The sequence below is a fragment of the Typopeltis vanoorti genome, chromosome 20 (genome assembly GCF_054136105.1).
Source record: "Typopeltis vanoorti isolate ZY-2024b chromosome 20, IOZ_Tvanoo_1.0, whole genome shotgun sequence".
Classification (NCBI taxonomy): domain Eukaryota; kingdom Metazoa; phylum Arthropoda; class Arachnida; order Uropygi; family Thelyphonidae; genus Typopeltis; species Typopeltis vanoorti.
The window spans coordinates 47,819,742-47,834,039 of record NC_143568.1 but is presented as its reverse complement, the minus strand read 5'-3'; the positions used below and the strand labels follow the sequence as shown (position 1 = coordinate 47,834,039).

At 35.1% G+C, this 14,298-nt stretch overlaps 1 protein-coding gene across 1 annotated transcript in view; it reads left to right on the top strand.

Moving 5' to 3' along the window:
• LOC150095413 (uncharacterized) overlaps positions 1–14,298 on the top strand; it is a 284,955-nt gene that overhangs the window by 177,049 nt on the left and 93,608 nt on the right. The window contains exons 8-9 of the mRNA XM_090410362.1: positions 3,332–3,423; positions 11,156–11,359. Of these exons, the coding sequence (XP_090266488.1) occupies positions 3,332–3,423; positions 11,156–11,359 (296 nt within the window). The remainder of the gene's footprint in view (positions 1–3,331; positions 3,424–11,155; positions 11,360–14,298) is intronic.

Genomic DNA, 14,298 nt, shown 5'->3' with positions numbered 1-14,298 from the left:
AGATCTTTGTTATATTCCCATGCTTTCTCGACTATTTGTCGTAAAGTGAAGATCTGATCCTGACAGCCTCTATTTGGCCTGAATCCAGCTTGTTGTTCACCAAGCTTTTCTTCCACAATTCTTCTCAACTGTTTCTCAAGTATACTTGCATAGATCTTGCCAGGAACACTCAGTAGGGAAATACCTCTGTAATTCTCACATTCAGTTTTATTTCCCTTTTTATATATGGGTACTATGAGAGAGCTCTACTCAAATCATCGGGGATTCGTCCCTCTGTCCAGGCTTTCTGAACTATGCAGTGCAGCCGCTGTAAGACTCTTATACCACCATACTTCAGCAATTCTGGTCGAATATCGTCTACTCCTGCTGCCTTTCCACATTTCAAGCCTTTGATGGCTTTTTCTACTTCAAGTATGGATATGTATTCCTGACTGCATGCCTGGTCAGTGTTTTTTACCACTGTGTTGTCATCACTGCTTGTTTCATTTAGCAGTTTTTCAAAGTAATTACTCCATACTTCAAGGATATCTTTTTCTCCTGTTTTCATGTCACCTTTATCATTTCTAACTCCTTTTACAGCACTCTTTCCTCCATTCCTAAGCTTCTTCAACCTCCAGAATATTTTGCCACCTTCTTGATATTTATTTTCTATATTCTTGCCAAAGTCCTCCAATGACTTTTGTTTAGGTAGTTTTACAGTGTTTAGCTTCCTTACATTTGTCTCTGTATTCTGTAAGAGTAAAAGCTGACTTATTTGCCAGGAACTTTTGATATGCTTTCTTCTTTTCCTTCACTGCCTCTTTAACTTCCTGTGTACACCAGGGAGTTCTGATTTTTTTATCCTTGCACACAACCTCACCACATGCCTCTCTGGCAGAATCAATCAATGTTTTCTTCAGAGTTTGCCACTGAATCTCCAAGGTTTGATTCCTGTTCTCAAACTCTTTCATTTTCTTTTCAATAATCTTTCTGTATTTTAGTCTACAGTTCACATCTGAGAGTTGCTCAACTTTTATTCGCTTTAAAACTTTCTTACATGTTATTCTTTTCAATATGAAATTCAATTTTATCCTGCTCAAGACTAAATAGTGATCACTTCCAATTTCAAATCCTCTGTACACTCTGGTGTCCTGCACCAGGAAGAAAACATCACTATCAACAATAACATAGTCAATGAGACTTTTCTTATTCCTTGCCTCTTCTCTCCATGTAAATTTGCACATTTTTATGTTGGAACATGGTGTTAGTAATAACCAGTCCATGTCCTGAGCAGAAATCCAACAGGTGTTTGCCATTATTATTAGCTTTGCTCTTTTCTCCAAATTTTCCCAAAATATTTTTGTATGTCTCACAATCATTTCCTACTCTGCTATTTAGATCCCGAACAAGGACCAACTTTTCCTTTTTCATTGTGTCAGTTGCTTTTTCTAAAGCCTCAAAAAAATTCCTCCACTTCTACCTTAGTAGAACCTTCTGTGGGACCATAGGCACAAATAAGTCTCATTGTCCAGTTCCTCATTCTCATATTTGCCCACATTACTCTACTTGAGACTGACTTCCATTCAAGATGATTAGCCTCGTATTTTGTGTTGAATACTATGGCTACTCCTTCTTTTCCTTGATTGTCATTGCCTGAATATAACATTTTGTATTTATTGCTCAGAAAGATCTCACCAGTTTTTGTCTTTTTTGTTTCAGTCACCCCTATTATGTCGATCTGGTACTTATCTAATTCCTCAGCTAGCTCCATTTCTTTGCCATTCAGGCTTCTTATGTTGATAGTACCGATCTTTAACTCTGGTGATATTAAGTTGGGGTTTGTTTTCAGATTTGTTCCAGTAGCTGACTTTTTGTTTTTCGTCCTGGTTCCCTGGCGAAAACAACGGGAGCCTTGTTTAACCGGGCGATTCCCCAGCTGGCATGAAATTTTGTCATGTTGTACCATCATTTTTTATTTTGGTTTAACCAATAAGAATACAATTTGGTCGGCTAAAATTCCAAATTGCCAGCCCATCCTCGTTCGTTCAGTATCCAAGTAGATACCCAACAGGGTGCACCACGAGAAGGTGAGGATTGGACATTAGGTCAGAAGCCCTGGTCGTTTCTCCGCATTCCTTTAAAGGCTATGTGGAGGTCTCCTCTCAGTTATACAGCTTTGACCCTTAAGCACCCCGAATCTATTTCTTAGTTCCTCTAAAACTTACAGTACACTCATACCCCCTTTTACAAATTTAGTGGTACCTGGTGTTACCCTTTTAATATTTTAGTAAGACTGGTGTATCCCTCTCAGGTAAAAGGCCATTTTGGGAGAAGTTATAATATTTCTTTCAAACACTAATAATTATAAAAGTGTTTATTTTTCTTTTTATATGAATGTTACAATAAATTCATCGCTTACATTCATTGCTTTCATTACAAATATTTGATCCTGATGCATCAATCTGTTCTTTCTTGCAGTTGCCACAATAATTTTCATTTCATTTACTATTTTCTATTGTGTGTTTTGTACTATCCATTTTTAACCATTGATCATATTAAATTGTTCAAAATACAAATGCAAGAGATTGCACTTCAAGATTTGTAAATAATGAAAAACACAACTGCTAAAAATGTAAGAGTATTTCCCTTCTGTGTATAACCTGTACATCCGTCACAACATGCAATACAACCACGATTAAACATGTATTGATCCATGCACAGGTGGTAAAACAATTGCTGAGGACCATTGTAATTGTAGATACAAATTTAGCAAAGTTTCTGACCAAATGGTTTGAACTATTTGAATTTAAATTTTTAATGCACACAGTTGGAGCGCAATAATGCTATCAATCAGACATGTCCCTAAATTTTGATTACAACTTCTTTTATGTTTTTTAGTTACTGAAAAATTCATTATAGAACCGGTCTGCACTTATTTGTGACAGTATGATGATAAATATGTGAAACTAAAAAAAAAAAAATCTAATCGAAACTTTTTAAGTGCCCCCCCCGGAAAAAAAAAAGTCCTTTCACATACTCCAAGGGGTACGCATACACTTTAGGAAACTTCTCTAGAAGGATTAAGGAACCACTCAGATTAAGATAATGACTTGTCTTAAACTTTAATGGTGAGGTTTTTTTATAGCAAAATGTATAAGAATGACAGAGAATCTTATTTCATACCTGGTATTATATCCAGTAATGTAAGAGAGAAGGTATGCTGCACTTTAAAAATTTATTCTCGGTTCACTTTTATGAGACATCGATGATTATTACAATATTATTTATAAATTTTTTATTTAGTTAATAATTATTATTATTCTTATTTTATTTAATCATTTTTTGTATATAGGTGTCATCAATCCCCTTGAAGCAAAATCTTTTCATGAGTTATCTATTCATCAAAAAGTTTGGATTGTAAAATCACTATGTGATTATTCTTTGGTAAGGTGCTAAAAATAATTGTAATTATAATTTACATTTTTTTAAAGAGTTAATAATATACTAGTTATCTACTTGACAGGCTGGGGATTCAGATCTCAAGGTGGCATCTGTGTTTGTGAAATTATTATTACACTTGTAACTCAATAGAGTAAACTTATCAAGGGAGGCATTAAACATTATGCCAAGCACCATCGTGCTCGTGCAATATCTATTATACTTTGCTTTGAACTCATTCACAGTCATAGCACCTACAATAGATTTTGGCAACCTCTTCCACTCGTTCACCACTCTCCAAACAAAAATATGTAGTCCTCACACCCTTGTTAACCACACTCTTACTCAGCTCCCTTAATTCTCTGACCACTAGACTTGTTCTGAAAAGAATTCACCCTGTTAATCCTGTAAAAACCTTTCAGTAATTTGTATGTCTCAATCATATCACTCCTTTTCTGTCTATTAACCAATTTCTGTAACCTCCAATATCCTCATAAGATGCATTCCATACACCTATCATCTTGGTCACTTGTCACTTCCTCCTCCTCATCCCCAAGAAATCCAGATGACCAGATCTCTGCACATCAATGAGTTGTGTTAGCTACTTTTACAGTATGCCCTTTAAACTTCAACTCCTTATTCACTAACACCCTTTAATCCCTGGCTTTATCAATTTCCCGGAGTACAGTTCCATCAATATGGTACACAGCTGGTAATCTTTTTTACCTCAAAATGCATAACCTTACAGTTTGCCATATTAAACTGTAAGGTTATCCATTCTCCATTGCACATACAGCGAGTCTATTGAAACGTAAAATTTTAACATCAACTTTATTGAAATTTTGCATTTTCAGCAAACAACTGAATATTTTCTCTCAGATCATTTCCTGTATCATTAATTTACAAAATAAATAGTACTGGCCCAAGTACATAGCCATGTGGCATGCCACAGGGCCATAAACTACCATCTGCTATCTCTCCATCCATCCTCTTATCTACTTCACCAACTGTGCATATGTGCAATTTATTTATCAGACTTACATGTGGTGTCCTGTCCAAAGCCTTTGCAAAGACTTTGGACAGGACATCAGTATCACTATATACCCTTTATCTTTATCTAACTGTATTATAAAATGTGAGTAAGTTACTGAGGCATGACCTATCCTTCGCAAAACCATGTTACCGCTATATAGTATCCCGTTCTTGGATTTTTCCCTTAACCATCTTTTCAATGCCTTGACCACCTCTCCTGAGTTACTAATTGGTCAGTAATTTGCAGTATCTCCACGTGGATGATATGCCCTGCAATGTGTTCACTTCAACTATTTCATCTGCTTAAGTTGCCTCCTTACCATTGTCATTCATCAGAATTATTCTTTCACAATCAAAATCAAATTTTACTTGCCACATACCAGAAGAACTCGTTGGGATTACATTTGGTCTGGACCATTAATTTCCTCTCATACTCTAATTTTGCCTTTCTTACTGTACTGGTCACCCCTCTGACCTGTGCTTAGTACTCATGTGCCTGCTGGTCACCTTTGTCTTTGTATTCCCTCCACATTTTATAGTTCCTGCTTAATGATGCTATTCATCCATTTACCTTCCATGTGATTTATTTTCTTAACTTAAGTCTGCTATTACTTCCCTCAAACACTCCATTATCACCTCCCATGCACTATTGTTAAATTGTGAATGAAGAATTTTATGATTTATTAATATTTCATTCATGATTTAACATGAATTGCATTTCCTGAGCTAAGTTTGCTGCTAAATAAATTGTAATTTTTTTAGTTATTTTATCTTGTATAAATTATTAATATAACTTGTAAATGTATCCTAAGTGAACTGTAATATATGCATTTTATTTGTTGTTACGGAAAGTGAAAGTATTTCTAATGGACTCTGCTAATGTGATTTGATTGGCTGCTGTCAGAAAACTAAGTTATTTCATGATAGCACGTGCCTTAGCATTGAGAATTGTACAATGATCATGTGATATTTCCCACCCAAACCATGATCATGACCATCGTTTGGGCAGGAAAAAGAGAGAGGATTTATGATATAGAGAAAGAAGGAACCAGAAGGAAAATGGACTGAGTGTATATAGGTAGTGAGATGTGACCTAACCTGAGATCGAACTTCGCAACAAAGATTTGGAAGCTTGTTCCGATTTTAATGAGTCTTACTTTGAACTCATAATTATTTATAGTTTCCTGTCACCTTGTAAAGGAATTTACCTGAGTGAATGGATAATAATAATATGATTTGAGATTTATCGTAAGACAAGTTATTACGAGCAAGAAAATATCTTTTCTAGTCTTGGCAAATAAGTTGTTGAACTCAGGGATACTACAAGTTTTGTGTCTTCTAAAGTGGAAGATTATCGAGTGCCTAGAAGTGATGTAAGAATTTTCCATAATGTGCAAACTATGATGATCATACCGGTAAGAATATCTATTTTATAACTAACATGTGATAGTGATGCTTGTGTCCGGAGAACTTGGTAAAATTTCTTGTTGCTGAAGACAGCTAGTCCAGCTTGATTGAGTGATATTATAAAACATTTCCTTATGAAACAAAATATGAGAAACTTCATTAAAGAAATAGTTTGTGTTTGAATGTGTTATCTCACAATGTATATGTATATTTGAGACTGAACCTTTTAAGAACTATTTTAATCCTCTGATAGATATTAAAGTTGCCAGTTAAGTGTTTGATAAATTGAAGTTTATGAATATTTCTCTGAGACTAAAAAGAATTAACTTTTTAATGTTTTGTTGAATATTGATGTTGTTTAAAGTGAAACTAAGTTGAAATCATAACGGATAAGAATTGTGAAAGCCTTATACATAAGTTCTAGCAGTAAATGATATACTCAGCTGAGTAGAATCTAATTTCTTTATAGAATGCATAAATTGTTTTCTAATTGTATTGATCTTAATAGAGTTCTTGTTTCTTATGTAAGAATAATTTTGTGAGAGAATTAAATACCTTGTTTAACTTGATTCTTATGCTTGCCTAATTTCAGTTTCATTGCACCGCTCATTCAAATACGAATCTTGTGGGAAACCCTATATATAAGTAAGACAATTTCGGCCTGTAGTAAGTTCTTATAGCTGTAGTGCTAATTGGTGCTTGATTCCCTCACAAAAATTGTGTGATTTCAAACATAGAGTGGCGCAGTATAATAAAAATTTTCTTTATGTTTGAAAGTGGGGTCAAACAACAGCTAACAAATATAATATTGGATGAAAGACAAAACCATCAACATCTGACCTTTCAGTTTCTCATGCCATTGATTCCTCTCTTAACTTAAAGTTCCACACATTTAGCTTCCTCCCAGGTCAAGACCACATGATTACTCTCACTAATTGGCAGCAATGTAGTCATCTTGGTTACAGACAAATCCTATGACGCTGTTACTGGATCTAGCACTCTCAAACTCTTGGTGCATTCCATCACATGCTGCCTTCGGTAATTGTTCCTTACTAACTACCGTATTTGCCAGCGTATAAGATGCACTTTTTTTCTTTGAAAATAGGTCTGAAAAACAGGGTGCGTCTTATATGCCAATACTCAGTTTTTTATTACTTTCATTTCTGGAAATTTTCTTTGTTTCGAGTTATGCGATTTCTTTCTTGCTTCCTTCCTTACTGGAATACATTCTAGTATTCCAGTTATGGATAGATAACATTTGGTCTAGGCGCTCTGGCAGAGTGATGAAGAAGCTTATATGCCAATACTCAGTTTTTTATTACTTTCATTTCTGGAAATTTTCTTTGTTTCGAGTTATGCGATTTCTTTCTTGCTTCCTTCCTTACTGGAATACATTCTAGTATTCCAGTTATGGATAGATAACATTTGGTCTAGGCGCTCTGGCAGAGTGATGAAGAAGCTTGCCCTGCTAGTATGGGATCAGTTTTGTTCTCACAGAACAGAAGATGTTGAAAGCTGTAATTCCAGGATGCCTAACTAGTCAGCTTCAACCTTTAGATATCTGTATTAATAAGCCATTTAAGGGATTTAAGGGATTTATGAAGGAGAAGTGGAACACTGCATCCAGAGGACTGTTGGATGCAGTCTTCAGATGCCATCAGGAAGAAGGAAGAGGTCTAGCATTTCACAGATTTGTGAGTGGGTCAAAGCTTCATGGGATGCTGTGAAAACTGAGACAATGGTTATATCATTTAAGAAGTGTGGCATTAGTAATGCACTGGATGGTACAAAGTACAATTTGTTGTATGAGGACTCGGATTCTGATTAGAAAAGGTTTCAAGTGTCTTTTATTTAGCTCTGGAGATTAATATCTGGGTTTTGACGAAGAAGATTAAAAGGTGGGTACTCTTTCCTAGTTAGATTAGGTATTTCTCAAAAGTAGATCTACTTATTACTTTATTTGAAATACTGTAAATTCATTATAATATTCAATGATAAAGTTTTTTTTCCTAAAAATGTGTACAAAAAAGGGGGTGCATCTTATACGCCGGCAAATACTGTACATAAATTTCATTTCCTTCTTCCCATGTGTCCTTTCCTCCTTCCTGTCTATGTTGTTACCATAGATTGGAAGTTAAAGTTGTTAAAGTCTATCAGAATGACTTGCCCTCCTTACATAGAGCTTATTTGCTTATGCATACTATCTGCATCATCATTTCATTTCCTGGTTTATAGAAGCAACCAACTGTGTATGTTGTTCTTTTTGTCCTCTATCTCACACCAAATAGCCTCAAATGCAATATTTTCATTGACCTCCAATTGAACTCCTACTCTCTTTGGTTGCAGTTCATTTTTATCATAACAATATCCCTCCCCCTTTCTTTTTTCTGTGTCCTCCCTGAAAACATTCTTCACATTCTATCCTAACAGGATTTTCTGTCATCCATGTATTTCTTAGGCAATAGATTTTTGTTATCTCGTGCAAGGGTTCCTGGATTATCTTATCACATATCCTCCTTATTAATGCGCTGTTATAGGCTTATAGCTTTTCATTCAAAATTGACATTAAACCTTCCTGACCAAAAATTACATCCCTTCACAGACATTTGATATAATCCATAAATTTATGTTTTAAATGTAGTTTTCATAAACAAACAGCATTTTGAACTTTGCTTTTCACCTTCCCTTGAAAATCCTTTCAGAGGAAATATTTGTTATTTATGTGAGTTTATTTTTTATCCCACATGTTGGAACACCTATAGTAAGAACTGTGAAAATTGTCAGATGTTTAAATATTGCTGTGTCCTTTTATTGTGAGTCAAAGACAATGAATAATTAAAAATAGATTTTGTAAAATGTCGAATTACAAAGAAATATTTAAACATCTGGTAATTTCCATAGTTCGTAGAATTGATTGACACATGTAGAGTTGATTGGAACCTTCAGATTAGCGAGGTAAACCCATGTCAGCTCAATCATGTGCAAGAATATGATGTATTGTTCAACAGTCATTGCACAAACCATTCATTTGAAAGCATCTTCCGTTTTAACAGCAGCTATGTGACTCCACTGAGACTGTTGAGGCTTGGAAAATTGTCACTCCAGATTTGTCCATACAGTAGCTGTGCCTTCTGGTCCCTTGCAAAAGCCATCAGATGCAACTTCTGCTCACCTGCACTTCCACTTCTCTCCCATCCAGATGGCACCACTATTACAGCATCCAAAGAAAAAGCCAACCTCCTAGCATCACCCCCTCTAACTCCTGCATAGAAGATGAAGGCAAATCACCTCCTTCCATACCATCAACTGACCATATGCCTCCTTTGGACTTTTGTCAAAAAGACATAAGAAGAATATTAAACAACCTGAACACTACAAAGTCACCCAATGGCATCTCTCCTATTGTACTTAAACTTTGTGCCCCAGAGCTAACACCTATCCTCTGTCGTCTCTTCAATTTCCAAGGTTTTCAATTGTGTTTGGCATCAAGGCCTCCTTTGCAAACTGCCTTCCTATGGTCTACCTGCCACCCACTCTAATTGGATAGCAAACTTTCTGTGGCTGTCCATGGTGGATGGTATCCTCTCTTCAAGCTTTGCAACCAATGCAGGAGTACCTCAGGACTCTGTTATCTCACCTACCTGCTTTTTCTATACATAAATGACCTACTCCCAATCACAACAAATCCTATCCATAGCTTTGCCGACAGTAGCACTCTCCACTCATCATACAACTTTGACAAACATTGAACATTGTAGTTTCCAGATATCCTATACATCAAGATCATCTGCAACCATTTCCTAAACACTGATATCCATACCATCCTTTAGTGAGGCAAGGATGGCATCTCTCCATTTTGGCACTTTCAATGGTGCCAAAATGCAGTCCTGCCCTTTTCTGTCTCATAAGAGATCTCAGCTCACCTTCCCTCATCCTCAGTAATATACACATCACTAGATATGATGAATTCTCTCTCTCCTTGGGCTGACATTTACCTCCAACCTCTCTTGGCACAAACACGTCGCATCAGTAGCTTCTAAAAGACTAGACATTCTTTTTTGCTCAAGAAGCTATTTTACACCCATCCTGCTACTAACTCTGTATACATCCCAAATTAGGTGCACCTAAAACCTCCTTAAAAATTCTTGATGCTGTCCAGAGGTGACCCCTTCCTTCACAGGCTCACTTCAACCTCTATCTCACAGATGCAATGTTTCAGCTCTCTCATTTCTACAGGTACTTCCACGGTCACTGCTCCAGTGAATTCGCAAATGTCATTCCTCCACTTGCTGTCAGGCCTGTTAAAGCAAGAGCAGCTGCTGTCCAACACCCCTTTACAGTACAGCTGCAAATTCATTGAACATGCTTCTCCTCTTCCTCATTTATTCCACTTACCTCTGTCTTCTGGAACAACCTTCCTCGTGATGTGTTTTCCAACAGTTTCAGTGTATAGTTCTTTAAGAAGAATGTCAATAGGTTTCTTTTCTCAACCTTCATCTGTACCTTACACATGGTACCATTGTGCTTTAGGTTCTTATACTTCTCATGCATGTGTGGGGAAGGGGAAAAAAAAACTTTTGGCAGAACTACAAAGCATATATGGCTAGTGAGGTGATGTACCTTTCATGTTTCACTTCACTGTATGAAGCATCAGGAGATGATTACATGGGATGAATTGGTCCTGTTGATATCTCTTATGCACCAAATTGGTCTTGATTATTACTTAGTGAGATGGAGAAGAAATTCAAGCCACACTTTGAATAAGCAAGGTGGCATTCTCACACTAGGTAGTGAAATTCATCTTCCACCCAAAATGCATAACATAACATGACATACATATTATTAAAAGAATACTTTGAATATTGGAGACTGTTTTAAACTTTTATACCAATTTTATAAACATGAGAATATAAGATGAGAAATGTATCCTCTCATTTATTTCTGTAAAGCAATTACAAGACACCGATAACTTGAGTTAAATTGAGCATTACAATTATCTCTATTTGAGAGTTCCTTTGTAGCTAATGGTATGCTGTTTTTTGTGGTTATAAAAATAAATCAATTCTTAACTATAAAAAGTAATTATGTAAAATTAATTACCTCAGTATGTATTTATGATGAGCAAAATTTTAGTCAGAAAATGTTAAAATCAGTTGGTTTGAGTGCTTTTTATTAAATTGTTTATATTACCGAGTGATACATATATAAATTTAATGAAAATTTATTTTTAAAAGCTAAAACAAATTGATGATCACTATTATTAATCAGTAGAACAATACATCATACATTTTTATTGCAGCATAATCACAAAAATATACAAGATGCTGTTGGAGATTTCCTCTCTGAACAGAAGGAAGTTTTATTAGGAACAGATGGAAAAGGAAATACTTATTTTTATTTTCCTAACTTTCTCACTCAGGATTTAAGAATTTATCGTCAGGCTTTCCTTAAAGAACCACCTCGTGTTTCACCATTTGTTTCCTCCTCAAAAAAATACAGGTTGGTAAGTATCTGGTAAAAAAAGTGGGCAGAATGTTTCTGAAAGGGTTAGTTAAGATGTTTATGTAGTTGCTATCACATATCCTGTTAGACATTATAAAATGAATATGTTGTAATATGTAGCAGCACTACAATTATTTCATTTGTGGTGCTGCTATAAATAATGATAGTGTGAAAATATTTCGCACTGGTCGATTATCTACCAGATAATCGACCAGTTTGAATAAAGCTTGAAGGTCGAAGAATGTTGATGCAGAACAAGTTAAATTTAGTCCAAAAAGAGGCTGCCAAAACTAGATTTTTAAGTTGACATACCATAAATCTTAGTAATATAATAAGAATATCTAAATCTTTTTTGATTTTGAAAAAGCAAATGATAAGGTGCCAAGAGAAAAACCGTTCAAAACACTAAATCTGTTTGGTGTAAATTGAAACTTATTCGGGGATACATAGTTTATATGTAAGTTGCAAATCAGCAGTTAGAAGAATAAGACAAGGTTGTATGCTATCACCACTATTTATAATCTATGCAGACCACATTATTAAGAAAAGTGATATTAAATGTGATTTGCAAATAGCATTTACAATGGTTAGTTCTTTACTCTGTTTACTCATTTTCACACCAAATTACAAATTTGGTGTGAAAATCTGCATTAAAAAGAGTAAACACTCTGAAAATAGCTTGGGAAACAGAAAATGCAAATGACATTTTCAGTAGTGAATCTCTTGAACAAGTTCCATGTTTCAGCCATTTAGGCACAAATTTTAGTGAAGACAATAAATTGGAATTAATAGCTAATGCTACTATGTCTAGGATGTTAATTGCACATCCAGCCTGTTTTGTGGGATAAAAGGCCCAAACCCAAGTTTTTTTGGGGCAAAAAGCCCTTCAACCATATGAGATCAGCTGACTGACTTTCATTTAAAATTTACTGTTGTGTTCTAGACAGGAGTCATTCATAATAGTGCTTCACGGTTATAAACACTCCAAGAGATTTAAAAATAAAGTAATTTTTAAATTACTTTATGATTGAACTTATTAATATTTCTCTGGTTTTCTACCTAGCATCTTCAGAGCACAAATTATAATTGTGACAAGCATACAGGCAGTAAACTGAATAATTAGATTAATTCCTGTGTGCTGCATTAGTTCTGTTTCATACATTAGCATTAAATTAATTATTTTTAGTTTAAGCCTTAAAAGAACTAATGTCTTAAAATGGTGCCGTGAGCTAAATAACCATAAAGTTAATTTGGAGAAGTCAGGCTATCTGATTTCAGAATGGATATCTCCCCGATCTTTAGTAAATGAATGCAACCATACTTGTTGGAGGAACCTTAGACCTATAGCAACTTCTATGTACCAACTCCCCCAACCTCAACAAGTATGGTTGCATGGTCTGCTAGTCCTGACTTGTCACACAGATTGGTGATCACAGATGTAATTTTTGTGCCCTTCAAGGCAGACGTTAACTAATCTACTTGTCTGTCCTATACAAGAAACTTTATACACTCCAGGATGTTCAAGAGAATGAAGTTCATTGTTAGGAAAATGGATGAAGATAGCTAACTGAATGAGTAATTTGAAAGCAGTATGGAGATCATATTTGCAAAGAACTTTTGTTATTTTTTTCGATGTACCCTTCGGAATAGTTTCACATCCTGTTTGTTAACTGCATGAGGGATGGGGTGCATTTTATCTATTTTATATGGGTTGTAACCAGTAGTGAGCTATAAGGGGCTCGTGCAAGCCCTTTGTTAATTTTTTCTCAAATTTGTGAGCTTCTTGTTTAATAATCTTGTAGAAATAGAAAATACCACCGTGGAATTTATACATGCTACTATAATTGCTACTTTAAATTCATATGTTTTCTGATAACTATATAAAAACCATTTCATTGCATTTTGTTCTGATGAAGCTAGTGTAATGTTAAAAACAAATCAGGTGTTGCAATCAAACTTCTACAAAAATTTCCCAACGTTGTGATTTCGCACTGTGCTGATCGTTTACATTTAGCATTAGACGATTCGATAAAAAAACATTAAAGAAATAAATCATTTTGAAATATTTATGGATAAATTATATGCTTTTTATCATCAATCACCAAAAAATAAACGAGAATTAAATATGATTGCAAAAGATCTTGGGATCTAAATTTTAAAGATTGGCCGTGTGTTTGGACCACGATGGGAAGCTTGCAGTTTACGAACGGCTCTTGGTTTGTGGAGAAATTACCCAGCTTTATGCAAGCATCTTGTATCAAACGATAAATATAAGGGCTTTTTTAACTGACTTCTCAATTTGGAATTTTTAAAAGATCTAGTATTAATGAATGGTATCCTACAGGAATTATCATATCTGTCAGAAGCTTTACAAAGTTGCAAAGTATTATAAGGGCTAAGTTAGGCTTTTTTTTTTTGCTTGATAATGCAAGCCCTTTGTTAAAATTTCCATAGTTCACCACTGGTTGTAACTATTACATAAAAGATGTTGAGAAGGTCTCTGAGTTCACTTTCAAGAGCTATGTCATTTGAACAGACAACACTGTCTCGGTGAGTTAGTGTTTTGAGGATGCCACACTGTTGCGATGGGTGGTGGTGTGATTGTTTATGTAAATACCTTGCTGTATGTGTGGGTTTCTGTAAATGGAGAAGAATAATGAGCCATTAGGAAGTTGTGTCACTAGTTGTGTCACCAGTTGTGTCATCTGGACAGGGGTGACAATTGTCAAGGAAGTAACAAAAGAAGAATCATAACATAATTATTCCCATCAAATATATTAAGAGTACATCAGAAAAGATAGCCGAAGTTTTCTGCAGATATGGTCTCTATGCTACTTTCAAATCACTCATTAGCTACCTTCATCCATTATCCTGAAGATCAACTTCATTCTTTTGCAATTCTTGAAGTGTATAAAATTCCTTGTTCCTGCAGTTTAGCCT